Source organism: Leptonychotes weddellii, chromosome X (genome assembly GCF_054177405.1).
Source record: "Leptonychotes weddellii isolate Sample4059 chromosome X, ASM5417740v2, whole genome shotgun sequence".
Taxonomy (NCBI): Eukaryota; Metazoa; Chordata; class Mammalia; order Carnivora; family Phocidae; genus Leptonychotes; species Leptonychotes weddellii.
The window spans coordinates 83,403,878-83,425,857 of NC_138385.1; the positions used below are offsets into that span (position 1 = coordinate 83,403,878).

Genomic DNA, 21,980 nt, shown 5'->3' on the forward strand with positions numbered 1-21,980 from the left:
TGAAATCAAGTTTGAGATTACATAATGATTGTTTTTTAAGTATCTATTTAATTATAAACGAGCAAAAGTAATTCAGTATTTTCCTTAAATATCTTTATTTCTTCATTTGTTTTTCAAGGATTCATTCAGTTTTTATTATTTATTTATTTATTTATTTTTTTAAAGATTTTATTTATTTGAGAGAGAGAGAATGAGAGAGAGCAAGCTCATGAGAGGGGGGAGGGTCAGAGGGAGAAACAGACTCCCTGCTGAGCAGGGAGCCCGATGCGGGACTCGATCCAGGGACTCCAGGATCATGACCTGAGCCGAAGGCAGTCGCTTAACCAACTGAGCCACCCAGGCGCCCCGATTCATTCAGTTTTTTAAAAAAATTTTTTTTATTCAAGGGTAGTGGACTTACAATGTCATATTAGAGGTATACAACAGAGTGATTCAACAATTCTATACATTAGGAATGCTCAGTACAGTAAGTGTAGCTACCATTTTTCATGATACATCATTATTACAATATTATTGACTGTATTTCCTACTCTTTTTATCCCTGTGACCTATTTATTTTATAACTAGATGTTGGTACCTCTTAATCCCCTTCATGTATTTTGCCCATCCCTCCTCCCCTCTGGCAACCACCAGTTTCTTCTCTGTGTTTATGAGTCTGTTTCTGTTTTCTTGCTTGCTTGTTCTTTTTTTTTGTTTTTTTAGATTCCGCATGTAAGTGAAATCATATAGTATAGGTCTTTCTCTGATTGGTTTATTTCACTTAGCATAATACCCTGTAGTTTAATGTTGTTGTGAGTGACAAGATGTTATTTTTTGTGGCTGAGTAATACTCCATTGTGTATATATTCCACATGTTCCTTACCATTCAGCTATCAGTGGACACTTGGGATGTTTCTATAACTTGGCTATTGTAAATAATGCTGCAGTAAAAATGGGGGTGCATGTATCCTTTCAAATTAGGGTTTTTATTTTCTTCAGGTAAATACCCAGCAGTGGAATCACTGGGATTGTATGGTAGTTCTATTTTTAATTTTTCAGGAAACCTCCATACTGTTTTACATAGTGGCTGCACCAATTTACATTCTCATCATTAGTGCATGAGGGGTTTTTTCCTCCACATCCTCGCCAACACTTACTTTTGTCTTTTTGATGTTAGACATTTTGACAAGAGTGAAGTGCTAATTCATTTTGATTTTGATTTGCATTTTCCTGATGAGTGGTGTTGAGTGACTTTTCATGTGTCTCTTGGTCATCTGGATGTCTTCTTTGGAAAAAATGCCTATTCAGGTTCTTCTGCCCATGTTTTAATTGGAATGTTTGGTGGTTTGGTTTTGGTGTTGTATGCATTCTTTATATATTTTCTCCCCTTCAATAGGAAATATCTTCTCCCCGTCAATAGGTTGTCTTCTTTGTTGATGGTGTCTTTTGCCATGTAAAAGCTTTTTAGTTTGATGTAGTCCCCATAGTTTTTCTTGTTTCCCTAAGGAGACATCAAGAAAAATGTTGCTGGGGCGCCTGGGTGGCTCAGTCGTTGGGCGTCTGCCTTCGGCTCAGGTCATGATCCCAGTGTCCTGGGATCGAGCCCCGCAGTGGGCTCTCTGCTCTGCGGGAAGCCTGCTTCTCCCTCTCCCACTCCCCCTGCTTGTGTTCCTGCTCTCGCTCTTTATTTATTTATTTATTTAAAAGTTTTTTTTTTAAAGATTTTATTTATTTGACAGAGAGATAGTGAGAAAGCACAAGTAGACACAGTGGCAGGGAGAGGGAGAAGCAGGCTCCCCGCCAAGCAGGGAGCTGGACATGGGGCTCGATCCCAGGACCCTGGGATCACAACCTGAGCCAAAGGCAGACGCCCAACGACTGAGCCACCCAGGTGCCCCATAAGATCTTTTAAAAAAAAATGTTGCTAAGGCCGATGTCTAAGACATGACTGACTATGTTTTCTTTTAGGATTTTTATGCTTTCAGGTCTCACATTTAGGTCTTTAATCCATTTTGAGTTTATTTTTGTGTATGGTGTAAGAAAGTGGCACAGTTTCATTCTTTGGCATTAGCTCTCCAGTTTTTTTAGCACCATTTATTGAAGAAACTGTTTTTTCCCCATTGTATATGCTTGCTTCCTTTATTGTAGATTAATTGACCGTGTATGCCTGGGTTTCTTTCTGGGCTCTGTGTTCTGTTTCATTCATCTTACGTGTCTATTTTTGTATATTACCATACTGTTTTGAATACTATACCTTTGTAGTATAGCTTGAAATCTGGGATTGTGACACCTACAGCTTTGTTCTTTCTCAAGAGTGCTTTGGCTATTTGGGGTCTTTTGTGGTTCCATACAAATTTTGGGATTATTTGTTCTGGTTCTCTGAAAAATGCTGTGGGTATTTTGATAGGGATTGCATTGAATCTGTAGATTACTTTGGGTAGTATGACATTTTAACAATAATAATTATACCACTCCATGAGCCTGATGTATCTTTCCATTTGTTTGTGTCATCTTCGGTTTCTTTCATCAGTGTCTTATAGTTTTCAGAGTACAGGTCTTTCATCTCCTTAGTTAAGTTTATTTCTACATTATTTTATTCTGTTTTGATGCACTTGTAAATGGGATTTTCTCATTTTGTCGTTAAGTGTATAGAAATGCAACAGACTTCTGTATATTTTGTATCCTGTAACTTTACTGAAATCATTTATTCTAATAGTTTTTTGGTGGTATCTTTGGGGTTTTTTTTATATATAGTGTCTTGTCATCTGTGAATAGTGAGTTTTATTTCTTCCTCACCACTTTGGATGCCTTTTATTTCTAGCGTATGATTGCTGTGACTAGGACTTCCAGTACTGTGTTGAATAAAACTGGTGAGAGTGGACATCCTTGTCTTGTTCCTGACCTTAGGGGGAAAACTCTCACTTATTCTCCATTCAGTGTACTGTTTTTCATCTATGGCCTATGTCGTGTTGAGTTATCTTTCTTCTGAACCCACTTTGTTGAGGGTTTTTATCATGGATGCATGTTGAATTTCGTCAAAATATTTTTTCTCCATCTATTGAGATGATTATATACTTTTTATCCTTTTGTTAATGTGGTGTATCATGTTCATTGATTCTTAGATATTGAACCATCCTCACATCCCTGGAATAAACCCCATTTGGTTGTGGTGAATGTCTTTGTCAGTGTGTAGAATTTGGTTTGCTCATATTTTGTTGATGATTTCTGCATCTTTGTTTATCAGGGATAGTACTCTGTCATTTTTTTAATTAATTTTTTTTAAGAGAGTGCGTGAGCAGGGGTGGGAGGGGTAGAGGAAGAGGGAGAGAATCTTAAGCGGACTCCTCGTGGAACCCGATGTGGGGCTCGATCTCATGAACCTGAGATCATGACCTGAGTTGAAATCAAGAATCGGACGCTTAACCAATTGAGCCATCCAGGCACCCCTGTAATTTCCTTTTATTGTAGTGTCTTTACCTAGTTTTGATATCAGGGTAATGCTCATCTCATAGAATGGATGTGGAAGTTTTCCTTCTATTTTTTTAAATACTTTGAGAAGGTTAGGTGTTAGCTCTTTAAATGTTTGGTAGAATTTACCTGTGTAGCCATATGGTCCTGGACTTTGGGGGGGGCGGTGGTAGTTTTTTGATTATCGATTCAGTTTTGTTACTAGAACTAATCACTGTTCAGATATTCTCTTCTTTCTGATCCAGTCTTGGAAGATTGTGTATTTCTAGGAATTACCCATCTTTTCTGCAGTGTCCAGTGTCTTGGTATATAATTCTTTGTGGTTTTGTGGCATCAGTTGTTATTTCTCCTCTTTCATTTTTCTCTTCTTTTTTTTTTTTTTTTTTGAGAGAGCACATAAGGAGAAGGGGGTGGGGAGGGAGAGGGAGAGAGAGAATCTTAAGCAGACTCTATGCCCAGTGTGTGCTTGATCCCACAGCCCTGAGATCAAGACTTGGATGCTTAACCGACTGAGCCACCCAGGCGCCCTCTCCTCTTTCATTTCTGATTTTATTTGATTCTTCTCTTTGTCTTGATGAGTTTGGCTAAAGGTCTGTCAGGGTTCTTTTTTATCTTTTCAAAGAACCAGCTCTTGGTTCACTGATCTTTTCTATTGTGTTTCAGTCTCTATTTCATTTATTTCCACTCTAATTTTTACTCTTTTCTTCCTCCTGGTAACCCTGGGCTTTGTTTGTCCTTACTTTTTCTGGTCCCTTCAGGTGTAGAGATTTTTCTTGTTTTTTTGAGATTGGCCTGTATCACTATAAACGTCCCTCTTAGAAGTGCTTCTGCTGTGTCACAAAGATTTTGAACTGTTGTGTTTTCATTTTCATTAGTCTCCAGGTATTTTTAAATTTCCTCTTTCATGTCCTTGTTGACACATTGGTTGGTTAGTAGCATATTTGTTAGCTTCTGCATGGTAGTGTTTTTCCAGTTTTTGTTGTTGCTGTGGTTACTGATGTCTAGTTCCATATTGTCATTAGAAAACATGTTTGATATTATTTCGGTTTTCTTAAATTAATTGCGACTTGATTTGTGGCCTAACATGTGATTTATCTTGGAGAATGTTCCATGTGCACTTGAAATGAATTATGTATTCTTCTGTTTTGGGATGGAATGTTCTGTATATATTTGGTCGCTCTGGTCTAATGTGTCATTCAAAGCCAGTGTATCTTGATGGATTTTCTGTGTCAGTGATCTATCTATTGATGTAAGTGGAATGTTAAAGTGTCTTGCAATTATTGTATTACTCTGAAACCCTTTCGTTTGTTAACATTTTTTTTTTTTTTAGATTTTATTTATTTATTTGACAGAGAGAGAGGGACAGCGAGAGAGGGAACACAAGCAGGGGGAGTGGGAGAGGGAGAAGCAGACTTCCTGCTGAGCAGGGAGCCCAATGTGGGGCTTGATCCCAGGACTCTGGGATCATGACCCGAGCTGAAGGCAGACTATTAATGATTGAGCCACCCAGGCGCCCCTGTTAACATTTGTTTTATGTATTTAGGTGTCCTATTGTTGGGTGTGTATTTACAACTGTAATATTCTCTTGTTGGATTGATCCTTTTATCATTACATAATGCCTTTCTTTGTCTTCTGTTGCAGTCTTTGTTTTATTTTTTAAAATATTTTATTTATTTTAGAGAGAGCCCAAGAGAGAGCGGAGAGCACAAGCAGGGAGGTGAGGAGAGGGGCAAAGGGAGGGGCAGAAGTGAACTCCCCGCAGAGCAGGGAGCCCGATGTGGAGCTCTATCCCAGGACCCTGGGATCATGACCTGAGCCGCTTAACTAACTCAGCCACCCAGGTGCCTCACAGTCTTTGTTTTAAAGTTTATTTTGTCTGATAGAAGTATTGCTAACCCAAGTTGTTTGTTTGGTTTTTTTTTTTTTGGCTTTCATTTGCATGGAATGTTTTTCCATCTCTTCATTTTCAGTCTGTATATGTCTTTTTGTCTGAAGTTAAGTCTCTCCTAGGCAGCATGTAGATGGGTCTTGTTTGTTTTTTTTTATGCATACCCTGTGGCTTTTGATCAGAATATTTAGACCATTCACATTTAAAGTAATTATTGATAGGTATGTACTTATTGTCATTTGTTAATTTTTTCTGATAGCTTTTGTAGTTGTCTGTTTCTTTATTCTCTTGCTCTTCCCTCATGATTGGTGACTTTTAGTTTTATGCTTGGATTCCTTTCTTTTTATTTTTTGGTGTGTTTCTTACAGGTTTTTGTGTTGTAGTTACCTTGAGATTCATATATAACATCCTAAGTATATAGCAGTTTATATTAAGTTGCTGATTGCTAAAGTTCTATCACACATTCTAAAAGAACTATATTTTTACTTTCCCATCCATCTTTTATATGTTTTACATCTTTTTGTGACTTCCTTAATTTTTTAAGTACAAATGATTTTACTCCTGTTGCCTTTTAACCTTCATACTAGCAGTGTAAGTGATTGATGTACTGTGTGTTTGCCTTTACCCTTGAAATTTTTTCCTTTCATTGTTTTCTTACCCTCTCATCATGGCTTTTTCTTTTGCACTTAAAGAAGTCTCTTTAGCATTTCTTGTAAGGCTGGTTCAGTGGTGATGAACTCCTTTAACTTGTTTGTCTGGGAAACTCTGTCTCTCTGATTTTATGTGATAACCTTGTAGTGCAGAGGATTGTTGTTTGTCAGTTTTTTTCCTTTTGGCACTTTGAGTACATCTTGCCACTCTCTTTTGGCCTGCAATGTTTCTGCTGAAAAATCAGCTGATATCCTCATAGGTTTTTTTGTTGTGCATAACTGTTTGGTTTCCTCTTGCTGCTTGTAAGATCTTCTCATTATCTTTGATCTTTGACATTTTAATTATTACGTGTTTTGGTATGGCCCTCTTTGGGGCTCTCTGCTTCTTGAACCTGGATGTCTTTTGTTCTCTAGGTTAGGGAAGTTTTCAGCTGTTATTTCTTTCTTTTTTTTTTTTAATTTAATTTATTCATTTGAGACACAGAGATAAGAGAGAGAGAGAAAGCATGAGCAGGGAGAGAGACAGAGGGAGAAGGAGAAGCAGGTTCCCCACTGAGCCAGGAGCTCGATGTGGGGCTCGATCCCAGGACCGTGGGATCATGATCTGAGCCGAAGGCAGATGCCCAACCATCTGAGTCACCCAGGTGCCCCTGTTATTTCTTCATATAAATTTTCTGCCCCTTTCTCTCTCAATCTCCTTCTGAGATCCATATCATGAGAATGTTAATTTGCTTGATGTTGTCATTTTTTAAAATTCCATTTCTTTTTGGTGTCCAGCTTGAATGTTTTTTGTTCCCCTGTTTTCGGGATTGCTCATCTGTTCTTCTGCCATCTTCTGCATCATCTAATCTCCTGTTGATTACCTCTAGTATATTTTTTATTTCAGTTATTTTAGTCTTTACCGCAGACTTTTTTTTAAAAAAAACAGTGTCTTTTTGTGGAAGTTCTTAGTGAATTCATCCTCTCTTCTCTTAAGTCTGTTGAGCAACTTTATCATCGTTACTTTGAAATCTTTGTTAGGTAGATGGCTTATCTCATTTTGGTTTAGTTATTTCCTTGAAATTTTGTCTTACTGGCATATTCCTCTGCTCCTTTTTTAAATCTGATTTTCTGTGTTTGTTTCTATGAATGAGGTGAAAGAGCCGCCTCTCCCAGTCTTAGAGGAGTGGCCTTGTGTAGACACATCCCCCATGCAGACTGTGTGTTCCTCGTGCGTTTGGGTAGCTGACTGTCTGGAGCTGCGATCCGTGTGGTCCCCGGGTCCCGGGGCACTCTGCAGCAGGGCTACCCTAATGGAAAACTGGAGCAGCACCTGGCGTGGATGGAGGTATCTCAGGGGGCTTTGCACTGTGCCCCCTTGGTGAGATTACTGGAGCCGTATTGGATATAGGCGAGGTGTGCCCTGGTGTGTGCCTCACTGGGGCTGCCCTGCTTAGATGGCTGGGGCTGGTGTGTGCTTGGGGCCCAGCACTAGCCGAAGAGACAGGCTGTCTAGAACATCCAGTCCCTGCTCCTGCGTGGACTGTCACGGTGGGAGTGGGCAGGTCACCAGTGGCACTCACCAGCACCTCTGACCCCAGGGAGACTTCCAGTCATTACCCCACTGTTTGGTGGATGTTCTGGGGTTAATAAATGGTTTTCCTTCACTTATAGTCTAGTTACCCTTTAAACTGCAGCTTTTTTTCGGTGCACTGGGCAGTGATACCTTCCACTATTGCAGTTTGTGGCATCAAGCGGGGGGGGGAGGTTGCCCTTGTTACCATGCATCTCTTTCTCTTGCCGTTCTGATTGAGGTCCCTCTAACCTTGTATTGTGTGGAAGTTGTCCCGTCAGCCCCTCGTTCTTTGGGAGGAATTGATGTATATATAGGTGTAAATGTGGTATGTCCATGGGAGGACATGAGTTCAGGGTCTTCCTATGCTGCCTTCTTACACCCATCCGAACATTTTTTATTTTTGAAGTATTGATTGTAGTTCTCTACATTGTAATGGCATGATTTAAAGTTTCAGGACTTATTTGCAAGGTAAGGAAGATTTGGTGTGGAATGACCCTTATGAGTGTGGTTTAGACCATGTAGCTTACAATCATGGTTTCCATGCCTCTTAAGATGATGCAGGTGTTTACTTCACATACTTAAAAATATTTGACCATCTAGTGAGTGAACACAGCAGAAATTATGAGATTGTATGGTATACACTACGTTTTTCCCCTTTAAAAAAATGGGAAATATGTGCAGTTGAACCCTTGAACAACATACGTTGGAACTGTGTGAGTCCACTTATATGCAGATTTTTAAAAATAAGTACAGTACAGTGCTATAGATGTTTTTTCTTATGATTTTCATAATGTTTTTTTTCTAGTTTACTCTATTTTAAGAGTACAGTATATAATACATCATTTAACATACAAAATACATATTAATCGACTGTTTATGTTATCAGTAAGGTCAACAGTATACTGTTAGTAGCTAAGTTTTGGGGGAGTCAGAACTTAAATATGGATTTTTGACTGCACTGGGGTTAGTGCCCATAACCCTTATGCCATTCAAAAGTCAGCTGTGTTAAAACATGTATCAGTTCATTGACCCTTGATGCTGCCAGTGAATTTATGAATTCATTATTTCACTAGTTGCCTTATTTATATGTGGGTGCTCAACTTGAGTAGTGCCGGTGAGATTGGATGTTAATTTTCTCCACTCAAACTGTACCCTTAAATCCTGCCATCTTAGCACCTCTGTCAGTGGCATCAGAAATAAGTGAAAGCCTAGCTGTTTAGGTCTGGCTAATGATGGGCCAGCAGCATGATCTTTTTAATTAATAAATTTCTTTGTCTTCCAAGATTTTATTTAAATTCAAGTTAGTTAACATGTAGTGTAGTATTGGTTTCAGGAGTAGAATTTAGTTATCCATCACTTATATACAACATCCAGTGCTCATCACAAGTGCCATCCTTAATTCCCATTTCTCATTTAGCCCATCCCCCCCACCTCACCTCCAGCAAAGCATCATGGTTAAAAACAAAGGATTCTAAGTTTCCGTTTTTGTTCGCTAAGTTATTTCCTTTAGACTTTGGGTTTCCTTTACTCATACTTCAAATCTTTTAGCCTCAGAGTACAAGTAGGATGTAAGACAGGACAGGTAATGCTTTCTGGTGTTATCATCAAGTCCTTGTTTTCTTATTATTTCGGACATCAAAATGATTACTGTGCTTTAGGGGAGTGATGTGATAGACCTTGGGAAAATATGAGTGATTATACATAAGTAGCATTTCTCAAGGCTAGCAAAATATGGTTGCCAAATAAATACTCTGTAGTTTTAATCTAGCTGCTGCTTTATTTTTTTAAGCATTAAAATGAAACAGGTTTTCAGATGTTTTTTGGCTTTTTTTGTTTCTAAACCAGTGATTGGCTATATTATATCAGAAAAGTCTGGCTAAGTTGAATCTGTCAATTTTACAACTCTCCATTTTAACATAGTGATCATTTCTATTTGAATAAAGTGAAATATGTAAGTAAATTCAACCGTACCTTATTGAAGTATTGTTGACACACAATGTTACATGAGTTTTAGGTGTGCAAACACAGTGATTAATTTTGATTTCTTTTAATAGAAAATGAATGCGGTGTTGGAAGATCATTACTATTGGAAGGCCGGTTAGCATCAATTTCCCAACAGATACTTGACCACCATTTGTTCTGGCATGGCGCAGAGCACTCCACAGCTTGATATGCAGGTTCTCCATGACCTCCGACAACGTTTCCCGGAGATTCCAGAGGGTGTTGTATCTCAGTGCATGTTACAGGTAGATTACCCAGCAATGATAGTGATATTAAGCTACAGTTCTCCTTAAGTTTTCTTGTCTATGTGGAGGGCAGTAGGAGATATTTAGAGCAAGATTTCACAACCGTGGTGCTATTGACATTTTGAGCTGGGTAATCTTTGTTGTGGGGCCCTGCCTTGTACATTGTAGGCTGTTTAGCAGCATTCCTGATCTCTACCACTAGATGCCAATAGCACTCTTGCAGTTGTGACAACCAAAAATATCTCCACACATTGCTAAATATATTGTGGGAGGCAAAACCTCTACCCCATTGAGAACCACTGATTTTGGGGGGGAAAAAAAGGCATGTAGCAAAACAAAAACTGATTATGTTCATATTTCACTTTTTACATTTTTAGAGTTGATCAGTCCCCAAATCCTTGGATTTGAATTTTGAATCTCAGATTTATCATTATAATTTTTTAGGCTATATACTTTTGAGGCTATTTTTTATTTTTATTTATTTTTAATATTTTTTTAATTTATTTGACAGAGAGAGAGACAGCGAGAGAGGGAACACAAGCAGGGGGAATGGCAGAGGGAGAAGCAGGCTTCCCGCTGAGCAGGGAGCCCGATGCAGGGCTTGATCCCAGGACCCTGGGATCATGACCTGAGCCAAAGGCAGATGCTTAATGACTGAGCCACCCAGGCACCCCAAGCCTATTTTTTAAAGTCTATAGAGAGTCCAGTCCCTTTCTTACTGTTTTTCTGGTTGATAAATGCTTACCAATAGGTAATTTTAAGTATAAGGCCACTTTCTCTAAGTTTAATCATATTCCTTTGGTTTGGTTGTCTTGTAGTGAAATGTATCTTTAATATTGGGTAGAATGTGTTTTCCCATTCAAGGGACAAGAGAGAAACCGGCCTAATGCTTCCCTTATTGAATTTTGCATCATCCTCCACAGGATCTCGGTGTGTTTTGGGTTACAGCATTTCCCTCTTTGGTTCACTTTTGGGTACAGCACCTTTGTCTTGCCCACTGGACTTCCTCACACTACAGTCAGTTCAAATTCTACCTTACTGCAGTGTGAGCGGCTCAGGTTATCACCTAAGCCTATATACAGTGGAGGTTAATTACAAATAGAACAGAACAATTGTGGTAAAAGAGGTGCTTCCTAGCCCTTCTGCTAGGTCTAGACCTTCGGGCTTACGGTTTTTGTATTATAGCTTGCTTTTTGTTTTTTCCAACACACATTCCCAGTCTGAATTTCCGTTCTTTACTTCAGTCACATTTTGGTCTCTGGTAGAGCAAAGGTGCTTCCCACTGGAGTAAAACCAAGCATGAGTGAGGCTTTTAGCTAAAACCATTTTCTAGCAGTCACCTTCCTTACCACCTATCCCCCATCTCTGACTTTGTTTTTTTCAAATTTAATTTATCCCTTTATCACCTGTATTTTTTCATGGCTTAGTGTCTTTATCACACTAAACTGAAGGAATGAACTTTAAATTGAGCTTAATGAACATTTGTTGCTAATTTACATTGACCCAAGTCTTTCTCTTCTTTGTTCCTTTGGGATTAATAGAGTTTATTGGTATGGAGACTTAACTACCACTGAGTGGCTCTGCAAAGTTTTTCTGTTTGCATTTAAAGACTCAGCAGTTTACATTTAATATATAGTCTTAAAGCCTCTCTCTCTGGAGCTATCATCTCTCAATTTAGGGTCACTTTTTAGGAGTATGATTTTTTTTTTTTGCCTTGATCTTTTCAAGAGTTTATATATGGTTTTTGTTTGTTTAATTCTCACCTCTTGGGGTACCTGGCTGGCTCAGTCAGTAGAACATCCAACTCTTGATCTCAGGGTCGTGAGTTCAAGGCCCACATTGGACGTGGAGTCTACTTAAAAAAAAAGAAAAAAAAGAAAGAGAAAAGAATTCTGACCTCTTTATCCAACTAAGTAATTTTGATTTCTTTATTTATATTTACTATTTGGTAAATTTTGTATCCATTTTTTTTCTTTTGAAGGCATTCTGCAGGTTAAAGATAACATTTGAATCTATTTTGGTGGTATTCTTTTAAAAATGATTTCATAAAAATAATACTTAAATACTTTGTATTGCTGGTTTAAATTTTTTCTTCATGTGAAAATTTACTTACCTTGTTACTATAGACATGCATTTGAATAGGCTGACAAACCAACTTTGTATCATTTTGAATTTGGGTCCTCGTGTGAGGATGCTATTCAGGCTCCCTAATTCACTGTAGAAAACATGAAATTTCAGCAGCGTTGATACAAATGTCAAATAGTGAAGTATCCACGAGTGCTTTAGATTTCATATAAAACTGGCTAATTTTTGTTCTCCTTTTAGTCCAATTGCAGAGATACCTTATTTTCACTTTTCATACATATTCTTTTCTTTCAGATATCTGTCAGTGACATTTTCTAGTTGGCAATCAGTTTAAATCCTTTGGATCCAAATTTGCTTAATACCTAGCTTCTCTTCCTTGATCACAGTGATTTTTAAGCAGGACTTTTAAAAAGGCCAAACTTTGAGTTTTAATAATTTTCTTCTTAAATTTCAGCAATTACTTTTCTCTATGGCTCAGAATTTTAGTATCAAAGTTTTATATAAGGAAACATACAGGTTATGTATGGAGTTTTGATGAAGCCAATTCTTTAAATTTCTGAGAATTCATTTTGCAAAGGTTTCCTTAACTGAATCTTTGTTTACTTTTTTTTTAAGAGTATTTATTTATTTATTTATTTGAGAGAGAGAGCATGAGAGGGGGGAGGGTCAGAGGGAGAAGCAGACTCCCTGCCGAGCAGGGAACCCGATGTGGGACTCGATCCTGGGACTCCAGGATCATGACCTGAGCCGAAGGCAGTCGCTCAACCAACTGAGCCACCCAGGCGCCCTCTTTGTTTACTTCTTAAAGCTTTAGTATAGTAATTTACTTTTGGCTTAACATCCTGTCCCTTGAAATTACTGTGTTATAGTCGAAACAGCAGTGGGAGTAGGAGATGGAGAATCTAGAACTGGCTCTCCTGTTAACTAGTTCAGTGCTAGTTCTCAAGCCATGTAACTCTTTGGGCATCTCTTTCCTCATCTGTAAATTAGTTGAGTTGGAATAGATGAACCCTAAAAGTTCTTCCAGCTCTAAAATTACAGCATTGTACGTTCTGTTTTAGGTTTAACCTTATTTGCTTCCCAGCAGAAGTAAAAGTGTTTCCTTTTATTTTTATATAAAATGTGCTTTTTACTAAAATCAGTATGCAGTAGTAGGTATGTATGTGCTTATTTGTGTATTTATGAACTACAGAGAAAGTCACAGAAATTGAGAAATTTTATTCCAAGGGCAATGGATAATAGTGCTTTAGGCTAATAAAATAGTTCAGAATTTTGTATTTTAATGGAAAACTACCTTATAATTTTCAAATTAAAAAAAGAGGAACCTCCTTCATTAGTTGATTATTGTTGGAGTATCTAAAATGTCACTTTGGTATTACCATCTTTGAGTGTATGTGTAGTGACTCAAAAAATTCAAATCCTACAATGATTTGAAAGTTCACCAAGCTACTTTTCAGTGGGTAAAAAATGTTGAGACTGTGGGAGTGTGAATGAATTTCATTAAGGCAGTCGAGACCTGGTTTTCTGTTACATAGCCTTAACTTTGGCCAAGTTGTGGAACCATAGTTCAAAAAGTGTGCTTGTTTTTGCTGATTTCTTTGTTTAGCTTAATCTCTCCTAATGATAGTTGAAATTATATAGGGATAAATTTGGTTAAAAGAAAAGGCTGCTTTAGAATTTTTATTGTTTTGACTCTAGGAATTCTATTATAATTTTTCTCCTTTTGTGGTTTCAGTGCCTTTCAAAAACTAAAGCATGGTTATTTTCATGTTTTTCAGTTTGTTTATTCATGTATTTATTTTAAAGATTTTATTTATGTATTTGACAGAGAGAGATAGCAAGAGCAGGAACACAAGCAGGGGGAGTGGGAGAGGGAGAAGCAGGCCTCCTGCTGAGCGGGGAGCCCGACGTGGGCCTCGATCCCAGGACTCTGGGATCATGACCTGAGCTGAAGGCAGATGGTTAACCGACTGAGCCACCCAGGCGCCCCCACGTTTTTCAGATTAAATATTAATGATGAATATTGCTTTAACTTATATGTTAGAGCATTGTGGTGAATCCAAGATTGGCCCAACATGTTAATTTGTGGAGATGCATCAGACCTAAAATGAGTCCTGGATTTGGACTCAGAAGACTTGGAGTTGAGTCACACTGTTCATTAGTGGGTGCTTTCCATTTGTGTAGCAGTAGCGGGAGTACCAGTCATAGGAACTAAATGTCTGTGAAACACTATGAATTGTTTGGGATCTCCTTGTCAGGGTAGGTGACTATGAAGCTGTTCGTGCTTAAAATGCTGTTCTCTACTTATTTTATGATGGTTGTCTTTGTGTAACCTGCAAAGCTTGACTTCTATTAGGATTTGTTCATTTTGTCAGTGTTAATTTTACCGTTTTTCTCCCCTAGAACAACAACAATCTTGAAGCCTGTTGCCGAGCCCTTTCCCAGGAGAGTAGCAAATACTTATATATGGAATACCATAGTCCAGATGACAACAGGATGAATAGAAATCGCCTTTTGCATATTAATCTGGGTATCCATTCTCCTAGTAGCTACCACCCAGGAGACGGAACACAACTTAATGGGGGTCGAACACTGGTACATAGCTCAAGTGATGGACATATTGATCCACAGCATGCAGCAAGTAAACAGCTGATATGTTTAGTTCAGGAACCACACTCCGCTCCAGCTGTTGTGGCTGCTACGCCAAACTACAATCCATTTTTTATGAATGAACAGAACAGAAGTGCAGCCACTCCTCCTTCACAGCCACCTCAGCAACCATCTTCCATGCCAACAGGAATGAATCCGTCTGCTATGCAAGGGCCTTCGCCGCCGCCGCCGCCACCTCCTTCATACATGCACATACCTCGGTATAGTACAAATCCGATTACTGTTACAGTATCCCAGAACCTCCCTTCTGGACAGACTGTACCAAGAGCTTTACAAATTCTTCCACAAATTCCAAGCAATCTCTATGGGTCTCCCGGTTCTATTTATATTAGACAGACATCTCAGAGTTCATCAGGAAGACAAACTCCTCAGACTACACCATGGCAGTCCTCACCACAGGGCCCAGTGCCTCATTATAGCCAGCGTCCTTTACCTGTTTATGCACATCAACAGAACTATCAACCCTCTCAGTATTCTCCCAAACAACAGCAGATTCCTCAACCTGCTTACCATTCACCACCTCCTTCTCAATGTCCTTCACCCTTCAGCTCTCCACAGCATCAGGTGCAACCTTCCCAGCTGGGCCACCCAAGTTCCCACGTCTTTATGCCACCTAGTCCTTCAACTACTCCACCCCATCCATATCAACAAGGACCTCCTAGCTATCAGAAACAGGGAAGCCATTCAGTATCTTATCTCCCATACACAACATCTAGCTTACCCAAAGGATCCATGAAGAAGATAGAAATTACAGTTGAACCCTCTCAAAGACCTGGGACAGCAATGAACAGGAGCCCTTCACCTATCAGTAATCAGCCGTCTCCACGGAATCAGCACTCACTGTACACAGCCACCACACCACCTTCAAGTTCTCCTTCGAGAGGAATATCCAGTCAACCAAAACCTCCATTTAGTGTTAATCCTGTGTACATTACATATACACAGCCAACCGGACCTTCATGTGCTCCATCACCATCTCCTCGAGTGATACCAAACCCAACAACAGTTTTTAAAATTACTGTAGGTCGAGCAACGACTGAAAATCTTTTAAATTTAGTGGACCAAGAAGAACGTTCTGCTGCGCCAGAACCTATTCAGCCCATTTCAGTGGTACCAGGCTCTGGGGGAGAAAAGGGAAGCCATAAATACCAGAGGAGTTCTAGTTCTGGATCAGATGACTATGCCTATACGCAAGGTAATTTGAGCCCTTTTATGAAATTTCATCTTCGTGGTGAGGTGGCTTTTTCAAAATAAATTTATATTAGCTGTTTAGTTTTAATTAAATGGTTAGTATTTATTAAATATTGGGCAACAGCATCGCTACCAAGAATAGGGTTAGAAAAAAATAGGGTCAGTGCTTCAGAGTTCTCTACAGGCTCTGTTTTAAAATATGAAAATATAGGCATGATAATAGTGACCTAAGAAGGCTGTTTTTAGGAATAACATTCATTGGGACAAAAGCATAGACAAGTGAAATTGATACTGTCAAAAAACAAACCACAGAGTGGGAAAAGGAGATTCATAGTGGATGGGCTAAAGTTTATCAAGGTTAAGGAATTAGAATCTTTTCTAATGAGATTGGCCTGGAGGGTGTAATATTTATAAGTGATACATATTTATAAGTGGGATTGGTGATGAAGACTAATGTTGGATTAGTTAATAGTGGACCTAACTAAAAGGAGGACAGAATTTTTTAAAAGTCTATTCAGATTTCAAGGTATCTGAGAATTTAATATTCTTTCATTATATAAGAGTAGTAATTATGACTGGAGTTCGACATGCCTGGTATTAAACCTGTTTAAAACCCACACAGGTACAGTTAAAAAGACAATCATAGGGAAACGAAGGTCAACAGAGCAAGAGGGACGTACAGATGATGTCATTTTGGCAGCAGTTACAAGAGCCAGATTAAAGCAAAATAGCATTAGCGAGACACAAGAGTAAATGCCAACTCAAAATGGAGGACAGGGTTTCTTTTGAGTATTTTATGCATTAGCAGTGCATATAGAAATTTCCCAGTCACTTGTTCAATGTTACCCTCTGCAATGACTCTATCTGTAACACTATAGCTTTGCTGTTACATCAGCGAGCAAGGATGGAGAGGTTAGCAAAGCAGTTGAAACTTGAGAAAGAGGAGCTAGAGCGGTTGAAGGCTGAAGTTAACAGTATGGAGCATGACCTGATGCAGAGACGGCTCAGAAGGGTCAGCTGCACCACTGCGGTCCCCACGGTAAGTCCTCTGTTGGCCTGCGTGGACAGGAAGCTGGGGAGGATGGCTGTCCAGGGCATGTGTTTTTCTTTTAGGTTCTGTTCCTGGCAGGGCCTTTTCGTTTTTTCCACAATGGATGAGAGACTTTCACCTTCGGTTGTTCTCATCACAATAATTCAATGCTTTTATGTCTTCTCACATGTATGAATTCCATAGGTTCATCAGTATTGTCAAATAACTGACAGTTATAACGAAGGTATGGCATCTCATTTACTGTGAATTGCTTTCTGTCAAAATAGAAAAGTGCACCCTGCCCAAGCATTTTATATTTTTTTCTCGTGTGTTCATTTTTTCTTTTAAGCATATAATACGCTTAAAAATTCCAAAGATTTAAAAGTTATTTTCTTAAGTACGTTGATTCAGAGGAGTTAGAACAGTATCAGTATGAATCTGGGCAAGTGTGCCCTGTAGAGCATTTTAGGGCAGAGCAATTTTGTTAAGTATAAATAATTGTAGGAACGAAGGTAACAGTATTGACAGCGGTCCTAATCGAAACTGCCCTAACGAAAAGATTTGGATAATATATTCTTTTTTTTTTTATTTATTTATTTGAGAGAGAGAGAATGAGAGAGAGAGAGAGCACAAGAGGGGGGAGGGTCAGAGGGAGAAGCAGACTCCCTGCTGAGCAGGGAGCCCGATGTGGGACTCGATCCCGGGACTCCAGGACCATGACCTGAGCTGAAGGCAGTCGCTTAACCAACTGAGCCACCCAGGCGCCCTGGATAATATATTCTTAACATATTAAGTACTATTTGAGTTCTAAAAAATGTTAAGCTATTCAGAACGTTTTGAAACCAGTCTCCTAAAATCTTGTGACAATACAAGCTTTCTGTGATCCGACCTATCGCTTCACCTTTTGACATTTATTGGTGCAGCAGTCCTTGTTGAGTTTATGAATGTGGTCCTGCGCTGGGTGCTTAGTGCATACCTGCTAGCGAGAGAAATAGACCCATGGACAGATAATTAGAATTCAGTGTGGTAAGTGCTGGTGATGCTCACGGGTAATGAGAGAACTCGTACATCAACCACTCTGTGTATGTACTCAATGCATTTCTTCTGCTGGAATGCCCTCCTGAAGCTCTTCATGGGTAAGTCCTGTGTATTCTTCAGGGCTTCACCTTATCCTTTACTTTGTCTCTGGAGCCATTCCTTATTTTCCTGACCTCTCTCAACGGAGGGTAATTTCTCCGCATTTACAGGTTTGGAGAGGTGAGCATGTATGTCAGGCCTCTTGCAGACAGCATGTCTGCAGCTCCGCCTTCGTATATAAGTTTTTAATGGAGGGTCATGGCTTCAAAGGCAGTCTGTGAACTTCTGAAATTATGTGCAGTATGGACGCATGTCTACAGTTTTCATCTGATTTTCGTAAGGTTAATAGAGTGAAGGGGAAAAGAGTGAGGACCCACTGCTCTAAACAGCATAGTGTTGCTGTATAGGCATAGAGGAAAGGGGGAAAGAAAAGAGAAAAGGAGGGAAAAGAACATGGAGATAAGATGTGAAATTAAGACAGGGACAGACTTTCAGGAGGCAGCAAATACAGGTCTTACACTTAAGCTGAGATTTCTGATGTCTTAACAGGTTAGTGTGCATCTGCCAATTGGAGTTTAGACCTTGAGGGTGAGGTGTTTGAACGTCATTCTGCTGGTAATGGGGAACCAGTGGAATTTTTCAGAAGGAAATTATTGATAAACAGGCATATTTAGTAACCTAATGAAATTTTTTCTAATGTTGACGAAATTCCTAAATATAGTCAGTATTAGAAGTAAGAAGGGAGGGTTTTACTTAAAACACTTAGAAAATTACAAAGCTATCTTTAACTGAAAGGCAGTAAGTTTCTCATTGTTTTCTTCACTTGAAATCTTAATTGAATTCTCTGATTGGGGGAGGTATTGAAGAACATAACCCACATAGGAATCTACCCTGGTGGTTGGGCACTTTAGAATCTTTTAGGTACTTACGGAGCATAAACAGATTTTCTTAGCATAAAAGTCATTTACCCTAACTTAACCAAGTAAGTTTTGTTTAGTAACCTCTTGCTGTGTGGTAATTCCTGCTAAAATGAGCCCTATTGATTTTTTTTGTTGTGTTAGAAAGTAGAGAACTGTCAAAGGTAACATAGGTTAGTGCTTCAAAAAAAATCCAGATTTTTTTTTTTTTTTAAAGATTTTATTTATTTATTTGTGAGAGAGAATGAGAGACAGAGAGCACGAGAGGGAGGAGGGTCAGAAGGAGAAGCAGACTCCCTGCCGAGCAGGGAGCCCGATGCGGGACTCGATCCCGGGACTCCAGGATCATGACCTGAGCCGAAGGCAGTCGCTTAACCAACTGAGCCACCCAGGCGCCCAAAAAATCCAGATTTTAGATGAGCACTTTTATTGATGAGTTACTTAAGAAAAGCGGAAGAGTGGAGTGAACCCCCTGTGTAGCCATCACCCAGCTTCAGAAATTGGTAGCCCATATGGGTGACAATTTTGAGAGAGAAGAAATTTGTTTGATTCCCTTGTGTTTCTGCTGCCAGGCCTAGAGTAAAATGAAGGACTATTAGCAATGCATGGCTGAGGGACGGACAGTTCTACGTGGAGGTTCAGACAGTGCCTCTATTGAGATGTGAATTTGAATCCTCCTGCTACTTACCTGTCACTCATATATCTTTGGAGAAGTAACTTTCTCTGCTTGTTTTCTTACCTATACTATCTGTGAGTACCTATCGCATGGGATTAAATAAGATAATATACATAATTTATGCAGTCCCCAACAAATAGTAAGTATTCTTACTAATGTTGGTTGGACAACACTGGAAAAACCTGCCTGAGATACACACCCACACCCACACACCCACGAACTGTTTTTGCAAAATTTAGATTTAGCCTTAGGTGTATGCATAACATAAGGTATATTATGTAGGAAATTAATCCAGAAGTAAAGCATTTTGTCAGAATTCCCTTTTGTTGATAGAGGCTCATTCGAGGTGCCATGACATAGTTGTAAAGAATGCCCACATAAGGGGTGCCTGGGTAGCTCAGTCAGTTAAGCAGCCGACTCTTCATTTCTGCTCATGTCATGATCTCAGGGTCATGGGATCGAGCCGCACATCAGACTCCATGCTCAGCGAGGAGTCTGCTGGAGATTCTTGCTCTTCCTCTCCCTCTGTCCCTCTCCCCCAAGCTCTCCCACTTGCTGTCTCTAATATAAATCTTAAAAAAAAAAAAAAAAGTGCCCACATAGGCTCTGGAGGCAGAATAGTTCTGGCAATCACTGGCTGTATCTAACTTATCTGCATTTGATTTTCCCTATCTGTAATGGGAATTCTAATAAGTATATTTTAATATTGTCAAGATAAAAATATATGTAAAGTGCCTGGCATGGAGTTAGGTGCTCAGTAAAATGGCTGTCTTTATCTTTGTCCCACTCGCATGTAGGATTACATGATAGAGAATGGACTGTTTTTTACTATTAAGCACATATTTCTACCTTCAAGTTTTCACACTTTTTATCAAGCAGTGTATTAAAAAAAGTGTGTGCCTCATGAGACTGAAATGCACATTTGTTACCAGCTGTAGAAGCTTAGAGCACCAGTGAAATAATCTAAGGAGGGCAGAAGTGCAAGATGGCCGTAATCTGCTGTTCCCAAAGCCCTGTGTTAAGTGCTGTCGAAGAGGTCGTCACATAAAGAGATCTGTATGTGAAAGGATAGATGTGTGTCTGTGAACCTGTATGTATTTGTGAGAGAGAGAGAGAGAGAGAAAAGTTCATGTAAATTGACATTAAATCAGAAGTGTTGGCCAGTTAAATGGTAAGGATATTAAGTACTTTCAGGGTTTTGAGATAGAAATGTTAGCTTTTTGCCAGTAGGGTTCAAAGATGAGACAGTTTCATGGCAGAGGGGGACATTTAAGTTAAACCTTGAAAAATAAATAAGGTTGGATTAAGCTGAGAGATGCCTGTTTTTCCTGTCATTTGTCTTGTTCTAAGTGGGTTTTTGGAATAACCCACGTTTGTTAGTCTCAGATGCATAATTAGGGCCAAGCCACTGAACAACAGTGGTCTTCGACTGGGTCTCTGTGATACAACTTCTTAAAGTGCTCAGTTGACTTAAGGTAGTTTTGCCACCTTTTGAAAAAGCTTAGAATTTTTCACTTTGAAATGTCAGATCTTTTACAAACAGCTCTAAATTACACACAGCTGATCTTGAAACGCCTCTTCCCTGAAAAGACAGTGTACTTTTTGGCAAATGGTACGGACTTTTCAGAATTTTTTTTTTTACATTGCTTTAGTCAGAAACTATGAAAAAGGACATATGAATCTTACAGATAAACTATTCTTTTAGTAAATTCCAGTGGTTCTCCTGTCTTTGGAAATGATTTTGTTGACTAGATCTCTTGTTATAAGCAAATGTGCTGTAGCCTCTAGACTATAAAGTGTATTACAGTCCTTGCATACTTAGTTCTAGAGCTTCACTATTTAGGACCATTGTGACTAAAACACCCCCCCCCCCGCCACCCCAATACATAGGAAGAATCAACTCCTTTAGATACTTAATTTTCCTGTTATGATTCTACGGAGAATGGGTTCTTTTACATATTCCTACGAAGACAGTATCTTTGAAACCCCTGGACAAGTGCTTTATTTTTAGTATAAATGCTCAGGTATATTTTAAACCCTTTTACTATTGCCTGGTAGACAAAGTGTAAGCATTTTACATGGTAATGTCCCATATCAGATAGGAAAAAAGGAAAGCAATCCCTAATAAATATTTCTGAATGACCATTCTGAGGGACTGTAGTTCTTACTGTATTCTGTCACTTATTTTATGTTATGGTAATCACTATACATTACATCATCCCTTATTTTAAATGTTTCATACTTGCTAATGTAAGGGGCAGTCCCAGTTATTCTGATAACGTGTCCTAAAAGCATAAGAGCTTGCATTATTGTGAATTAAGAACCTTTTTGCTCCTTTGTAGAAAAATACAGGCTTTTTTTTTTTTATTTTTAAAGATTTTATTTGTCAGAGAGAGAGACAGAACACAAGCAGGGGGAGAGGCAGGCAGAGGGAGAAGCAGGCTCCCCGCCGAGCAAGGAGCCCGATGTGGGACTCGATCCCAGGACCCTGGGATCATGACCTGAGCCGAAGGCAGCCGCTTAACCGACTGAGCCACCCAGGCGTCCC

General features: G+C 39.1%; 1 protein-coding gene across 3 annotated transcripts in view; it reads left to right on the top strand.

The window, feature by feature from the left end:
* Nucleotides 1-21,980, top strand: part of TAB3 (TGF-beta activated kinase 1 (MAP3K7) binding protein 3) — a 90,326-nt gene that overhangs the window by 49,661 nt on the left and 18,685 nt on the right. For all 3 annotated transcript variants that reach the window (XM_031029366.2, XM_031029365.2, XM_081809019.1), the window contains 3 exons: nucleotides 9,595-9,786; nucleotides 14,275-15,736; nucleotides 16,611-16,771. In XM_031029366.2, the coding sequence (XP_030885226.1) occupies nucleotides 9,685-9,786; nucleotides 14,275-15,736; nucleotides 16,611-16,771 (1,725 nt within the window). In that variant the 5' untranslated portion in view covers nucleotides 9,595-9,684. The remainder of the gene's footprint in view (nucleotides 1-9,594; nucleotides 9,787-14,274; nucleotides 15,737-16,610; nucleotides 16,772-21,980) is intronic.